This window comes from Micropterus dolomieu, linkage group LG22, assembly GCF_021292245.1.
Source record: "Micropterus dolomieu isolate WLL.071019.BEF.003 ecotype Adirondacks linkage group LG22, ASM2129224v1, whole genome shotgun sequence".
Classification (NCBI taxonomy): domain Eukaryota; kingdom Metazoa; phylum Chordata; class Actinopteri; order Centrarchiformes; family Centrarchidae; genus Micropterus; species Micropterus dolomieu.
Window position 1 is genome coordinate 8,032,945 of NC_060171.1, and position 7,656 is coordinate 8,040,600.

The 7,656-nt window shown below is 39.4% G+C and overlaps 2 protein-coding genes across 8 annotated transcripts in view; both read left to right on the forward strand.

Moving 5' to 3' along the window:
* LOC123961955 (inositol hexakisphosphate and diphosphoinositol-pentakisphosphate kinase 2-like) overlaps window positions 1-7,656 on the forward strand; it is a 318,451-nt gene that overhangs the window by 132,699 nt on the left and 178,096 nt on the right. The window lies entirely within an intron of this gene.
* The window catches only part of pik3c2a (phosphatidylinositol-4-phosphate 3-kinase, catalytic subunit type 2 alpha), a gene marked incomplete in the record, with an annotated part of 51,480 nt that overhangs the window by 27,754 nt on the left and 16,070 nt on the right, over window positions 1-7,656 (forward strand). The window contains 6 exon segments of the mRNA XM_046037789.1: window positions 1,182-1,328; window positions 1,429-1,462; window positions 1,886-2,126; window positions 6,291-6,413; window positions 6,538-6,705; window positions 7,065-7,182. Of these exon segments, the coding sequence (XP_045893745.1) occupies window positions 1,182-1,328; window positions 1,429-1,462; window positions 1,886-2,126; window positions 6,291-6,413; window positions 6,538-6,705; window positions 7,065-7,182 (831 nt within the window).

The following is a 7,656-nucleotide window of genomic DNA, read 5'->3' on the forward strand; positions in this document are numbered from 1 at the left end:
GATCTTAAGATTTTGTTTTCTAGTGGGGAAATTATGTTATAAAGAAAATGATGAGTTTTTCTATATCTAGTATTTAAGTTTTATATTAGTTGTATCTCTAGTCTGGTCTCGTGTCATTTTTCATTTCTCACTGTCTCTCGTTGTATGTCTTCTTGCAGACAAGGCCTGGTCGACTATTTAGAAGGCTATCACAATCAAATCAACATCTGCCTACAAAATGAGGTAAACGTGGTCCCAGTACAGGTCTTGAAAGTAAATTAAAAGGATGAAACATTTCCAGGTCTTTAGTTTGGAAAACATAAACAAAATACTTTTACTGTGAACTCTTTGCCTGTCCCTCAGTGAGTGTTTGTGTACTGTATAGTTAATGACAACATGTCCACAGTATTGTGTAGTAGTAGTAATAATAATAATAATAATAATAATAATAATAATAATAATAATAATAATAATAATAATCTTTATTGAGAGAGAACCTTTCAAAATCCATGTTGCAAAGTGCTTCACAAGGGCAGAAAAAGAAAACACACAGTTGTAAAACCGTCATGTTTTAAACAAAACATAGAAAGTTAAGTTTTTTTTTTTATTAAATGTTGTTACTCATTTAGCCCCAGGTCCCTCCTCTGATGCTACACCTAAATACAACAGACTTTCACTGATTAGTATAACACAAGTGTTACGAGACTAGCACCTTCCTGGAAGGCAGGCTTTTCTGGTTTTCAGCCAGTGTTGGTTATTGTGGAGTAATTGAATGCAGATTGAAGTGAGCACTGCACCCAACTCTCAACCTAACTTCAACCTGATAATGGCATCAAGATTTATATGAGTTAGCATTGACAAAATTATAGCATGCACAGTAATTGATGGACTGTTAGCATGCAAACATGTTGTTTTGAGCCTTGTTTGTACAAATGTACACACACAGTAGGCTGGTTTGAGTTTGAAATACTGTTTAGATGAGAATCTGTTTGATGAATTGTTGGTGGTAGTCCTCTCACATAGACCTCTGGATGTGTTATTCTTGTGTTAAACAATGGGTTTTTCTGTTTAAAGACAGATGAAAACAAAATTACACATCAGGAGGATATCCCTTTCACAATAGGCTGGTATATGAGTATGTGAAGAGTGATGCAATTATAATACACATGCTATACCAACCTGCTTTGTATCTTGGTATTCAGAGTACCCAGTACAAGACAGTGGACCGGGTGGTGCAGACTTTGAAGAACCTGTGCTGTGCTCTGGATGAGGTGGAAACCCAAACCATTACAGAGGCTGTCAAAAGGCTGCGACACTCCATCAATTTACCCAGAACACGCTCACCCATGGTGGGCTTTTGACACATACTGTATGCACTAATGCTCACACATTTATATATATAATATTGTTTAGGATGTCTTTCTAAGAGCAACATCTTTTGTTTTGTAGATGGGATGCTCATCGTCTGGTCAATCATCAAATAGTAAGTAGACACAGTCACACTCAATCTTCACTCATTCTGCTAAACTTTGTTGTCTCTTACAAATAAGAAAATGAACATGGAGTTATTGTTGAATAGAGTGTGACAATTTTGACCTTATTGCTTGCCAACCAAAAAAAAAAAGAAAAATACTGGCAGTATTCAAATGCACCAACTAATAGCAATAAAACCACCATGGACAGCTTATTGAGGACCTGGGAGTGGCAGAATATATAGGATATATGTCAACTTGCCAAAGTTGACATATATCCAAAGACCAAAGTTACTTTTCTTTACTAACTAAAAGCTTATTAAAAACCTATGTGGTTAATTCCAGTTCTAGTATACATCTTCTAATAACTGTCTTTGCAGTCCCAACCATTACCAAGGTTTCTCCTTGCTCTGATCCCTCCCTGACCCTGACAGGTCATACTAGTCCTGTGGAGGAGAGCATGGCCTTGCTGACACAGGCTGTCTACGACCTGGCAAAGCTCTACTTGCGTTCCTTCTGCACCCCATCCACCTCCTTCAGATCACCTCCGTTACCCCAGGCTGCAGACGGGGACAGCGAAGGGGGGAAGAGCAGTAAAGAAGCTTCTGGCACCACTGACCACCTTCAGTTCACTCTGTTTGCCTTGCACGGCATCCCGGCCAACTGGGTCAGCAGGTAAACAGTCAGAGAGAATGAACATACTCGGGGCTCTACGCTTTTATTTAATTTCATTTTAGGGGCACAGGTGGAAATTAGAGGGTACATGGTTGTTCTCTTTTTTTTTTTTTTAAAGAAATAATATGAATGCATCAATTTTTAAAAAATACATACAATAAATCATACATACAGTATAGGATGCAGGGGCAAACTGACTTATTTAGGAGACAACTGAAGAATTTTGTGTTGTGTGTTTGTGTTTTAGCATTTCATCCATAATAATAAGAAAAACTAAAAAGACCCAGTGAGACCAAGATGCTCAGTATACATAGTAAAAAATAAATATACACACAGCATCAGAAGATATCAAATGTTGATCAAATATGTATTTACATATAGAAATAACAGGAGCCTACTGACTTTTGCACACCTTATTTTCCAAAACCTTCTTTCTCCACATACAGTAGATCCTTTTCAGTACTGAAAGTGTATAGATACGCCCAATTTATTATTATTATTATTATTATTATTATTAATTTATAATAAAAATAAAAATTTTAAACGGGAGATTCTGACAGGATAGGATCAGCTGATGACTTTCCTAGACAACGCTTCTCTCTGCTTAGGTTGTTTGAACAACAAATGAAAGAAACTGGTGATTGTACAGTGGTGTTACAGAGTGATGCTTCTTTTACCTTATGAACAATCTTTGGCGTGAGTACAGACACCGGTGTTGTTTCGAAGTCTGTTTCCTCATTGATTAGTATTTCCTCTTACCTGAACCAAAACCATCTCCCTTACCCCAACCAGTCATTTTCTATAATGCTCAACCTCAACCAAACCTAACCAGTTGTCTTCATGAGTCCTAAGTATAACTTAACCTAACCCAACCACGAAGGGTAGCATTAAGGAAAAGGGGATAGACAGTCAGCGATGGCTACCAATGAGAAGCTGTAACTTGAAAGTTTTGTACAATGAGCTTTCTTGTAAGAGTCTAAGAAGATGAACTCAAATGCGCGTAAAATATTTGCACTGTAGTGGCCTGCATGCCAGCTGTGTGTAAGTTCTTAGCCTAGCTACATCTTATTACTAAGTTGTGATTTATGCATTACTAAAACAAAAGCCAGTTGTACATCTGAGATAAGTTACAACATAAATAGTTACACATGCCACTAGGGTAGGTGTAAATCATAAAATGTCACAGAATTATAGTAACTAATGGTGAAACAGCAGTTCTTCTGCAGCACAGCATCATTTGTTAACTGTGTGTCATTTTGCAACACTAATCCAGTAGAGACCTAATTTATTTATATGCTGTTTCAATATCGATCTAACTTTACTACAATGTGCCACAATGCCAAGTGGTTCATGCCAGCCAGAAAGGTAATGCGCCTGGTAACCAAAACGATGGAACTCTATTTTTGATCATTGACTGGTCACTTGCCTTAGTTATAATGTTACACCCAAACTAGTTAGGTTATGCCTCAAGTAATTAGTCAGCCCTAACTTAGGTGAGGACTTACACATAGCTGGTGCAGCCCAGTGCAGATACTGTAGAAAAAATGCTTTGTAACTCAATAGGGAATCATTTATTGCACAAAGAACAGAGATAAGTGCCTCAGAAATACGGCCGGTGTCACTCTTTAGCAGATGATGCTGCTTCACAACAATGAATCTCTGTGTAATGGCATGAGGGTATATGAGCAGAATCATGTAGTTGGATATATTGTGCTGCAGAATCTTTTCCATATTTTCTGTGAAATTTTAAGTGTTAATATTTAAAGTACTTTATCATTGTCTATAGCATTATTAAAACCTGATCTATGCATTTGTTCTTGCGTGATTACCCAATTGTTCAGTATTATTAGAGCCACCCACATTTAACTTAATTGTACTTCTGCATGGTAGGCTGAAAGATGAAGAAAGAAGGTAGTTCAGAAATCAGTTTTGTCTCTAGAATAAGCCTGTAAGATAAAAATTTATTGGCAAGTAGCTAGGACCAAGGAGAGTGTTTTTGTGACACTATAACATTACTGCACAGGCGGTGGTGTCACAGCAGATAGTCTTGTTTTCTTCTACTAAACAAATGGCTCCTGTGTTGCTCCCCATGTCTTATTTTTCCATGCCAGTGTCCAGTTTCACCCTGACTTTATCTCCTGCGTGTATCTGGAGCTGAGCTGAGCCAAATTTTCCATTCTCAGCTCTGTCACACGTCACTAATCAGACTTAGTACATTTCTGACGAGCCCTTCCACAGTTGCATAGGTTTGGAAAGTCTAGAAACATATGAAACATTATTGTGATACTCCTGTTGCAGGAAAAAATTGTTCTATATGAAGGCACAGGATGCCTGGGTGAATAAGGGAAGATAGCGTTGTCACCAAATTCACTGAGTGTCATTTACTCTATTGTTATCACTGAAAAATAGTCCTCAGCTATTTCATTGCTGAAGCACAGTCAGTATAATATACATCATGGTGAACGCCAACCGAAATAAAGTCTGTTTGAGAAATTATGGTCGGATTAAAGATTTAGCTGTTTGAAATAAATAATATAAAGGAACTGTAACCCTAACTGTGAGATGGAGGCAGGTTTAAAAGCTATCATAAGAATTGCTGCAGTCCCTTCCTTCAATGGTAATTTTGGTCGGCCAGCAAGGTCTTCATAAAGAGAGGAACTGGTTAATAACAGGCCTATTTACAGCCAGCACAGCCTCTTCCAGCAGCTATTTTAAGCCAGCACAAAACATTATTGCAGTGACAGTCATTCCAAAGACATCTCCAAAATATTTAGCTCCTCACAACCTAAGGCCAGAGGGACACAGCCAGTACAGTATTTCCCAGCCCAAGACGAGTAGCTAAGCATATCTGTTGTGTTGTGGTGTTACTATAATACTCCCCTATTGAGGTCTGAGTGTTTGGCGTTGTTGTGGCTAGCGTGTCATCCATCTGGAGCCTCAGTAGATGCCACGGCATTGGCAACATATTGAGACACCATGACTAGTGGCGGAGCTGCCAACACAGATGGCACTGAGCAGTGGATCAAGCCCGTAGTGGTAAAAATCTGCTACTGCTTGTAGTTTTACTCTTCACTCACATGTCTATAATTGAAACACAGAAGTTATTTTTGTTTGTGTGGTTGAGTGGTGCAACGGATTTAAATGCTAGATATGACTGATTTGTTGTATTCATTTATTACGTCACATCTGTAAACATAAATCCCTCTCGTCTATACAACAAAATGTGCATTAAGGAAATTGAATTATGTTCACTCCTCCTAAGGCACACCTGTGCAATATCCATGTTGTCTGATCAGCATCTTGACATGCCACACCTGTGAGGTGAATGGATTATCTCGTCAAAGGAGAAGTGCTCACTAACACAGATTTTGACACATTTGTGAACAATATTTGAGAGAAATAGGCCTTTTGTGTACATAGAGAATGTCTTAGATCTTTGAGTTCAGCTCATGATGAATGGGGGCAAAAACAAAAGTGTTGCGTTTATAATTTTGTTCACTGTATATACAATGTGTATATATACGTGTGTGTGTGTGTGTGTGTGTGTGTATATATAAGTTATACATGCAAGCAGATAGAGGTAATGTAATAAATAGTTGTATTACTGTATAGACTTAAAGCCTCTACACAGACATGGTCCCCCGACACAGGTGTTTTTACCTATGTTGCCTGATTACACCTCCTTTCAGGTCTGTGTGGGTGTGTACCAACCATGCTTGACTGAAGTCTCCTTCACTGTCTTATATGTTACACATGATATTTGTAGCCTTTTTTTTTTTTTTTTTACGGTGGACATTTTGACATATCAAATCACTGGTGCAATTCATAACACTAATTTTAAATGTTCCAGTTCCAGTGCCCTGGTTTTGTGTATGATGGCTCACTGATATGATTTGCTGGAACTCTTCAGTAGAACTGAGGCATCGTCAGTGTAATTAGTTGCACCTGTACTTTTCCTGCTAAAAGATTCAAAACGTTCAAATGTTTGCTTTGGAAAAAGGTCTATTAAAACATGGAGTTTGGTTACCTCAAGTGATTCTTAGCAAGCCCCTGCCCAAATTGGGGCAGTGGTTGAGTTGTGATCTTTCGACAGGAGGGTCTAGGTGTGGAAATTGACAAAGCAGCATTTGCTCTGGCAATATGTATTGTATTGTTTTGTTGCAGTTATGAGAAATATTTCCTGATGTGTTCCCTCACCCACAACGGCAAGAACCTGTTCAAACCAGTCCAGTCCAAGAGAGTGGGCACATACAAAAGCTTCTTCTACCACATCAAATGGGACGAACTGTGAGTGATTACCTTGGCCTGTTTCCATTCCTCTCCTCTCCTATTTGAAACTTCCCTTTAACAACAACAACATGCTGTTCATACTGTCCTTTCATGCTGCTAACACTGCACTCATCTCTCCCAGGATCAACTTCCCCATAGCAGTAGCTGTCCTCCCACTGGAGTCCATACTGAGCCTGACTCTGTTCGGGGTGCTGAACCAGAACGCCAGTGGCTCCCCAGACTCAAACAAACAGAGGAAAGCTCCAGAGCAGCTGGGCAAAGTCTCTATGCCGCTCTTTGACTTCAGACGGTGAGGAGAGAGGAACACTTGGTGGTGGCTGGACTCATGTTTGAGTGGATGTCCCACTTGTTATGGAGATTTTGAAATATCATTCAGTTGTGAAAGATGTATTTGAAACACCCACTGCCTGATAATTTGACATATTCAATGTTAAACTCACTTAACACATTGGTCAGTCAGCAGGAATTAAGTTCTTTACTTGTTGTATACATTCTTGCTATTTGATGGACCTCCAATACAAAGTTACTGAGGATTCTGAAAGTTTACACCATTGCCACAGTGTAAGAAATGCTGTTTATAAGAATGCTTACCATGATTTTTTTGGTGGGGTTTTGTTGCTGTTGCTTATTGCTGACTGTGTTTTGCAGAGTGCTTGCCCGGGGCAGCAGGTTGTTGTGTTTGTGGACATCTCCCCAGGGTGCTGCTGCTGCCACTGGCTCCACAGGCAGCCGCAAGAGGGTACCCACAGAGAGAATAGTACTACAGGTTGGTGGTCTGTTGTGGTTGCATTGTTATTGTTGTTATATATATTTTATTTACTGATAACTCTTCTGGACAGAGACCTCTGATGTTTTACCTGGAATCTGCTGTAGCCCCAGCCCAGCCCCCAGTGCTCCCAGTAAAAATATAAATATATATATTAGTGCTATTTGAACTGATTTACTACCTGTATATTTGTGAACACGTATGAGCATCAGGTATCTTTAATCAGGGAGCAGGAGAAACAGTCTGTTCAGTAGAGTTGGGCTGATGTCTACAAAACTACATTGAAACATCGGGATGGACGATGGCATGGGGGGGGGGGGGTGTAACGGGGTCAGTGCGTGTGTTCACTCGCACAGACTTCACTCTGTTAAAAACTTGAAATGACGTTACAAGTCGCGACGGATATTTTACAAGCGTAGACCAGGTAACGTTAAAGCAACATTGAACACAGAGTGCAGATGCTGGTTTTGGCTG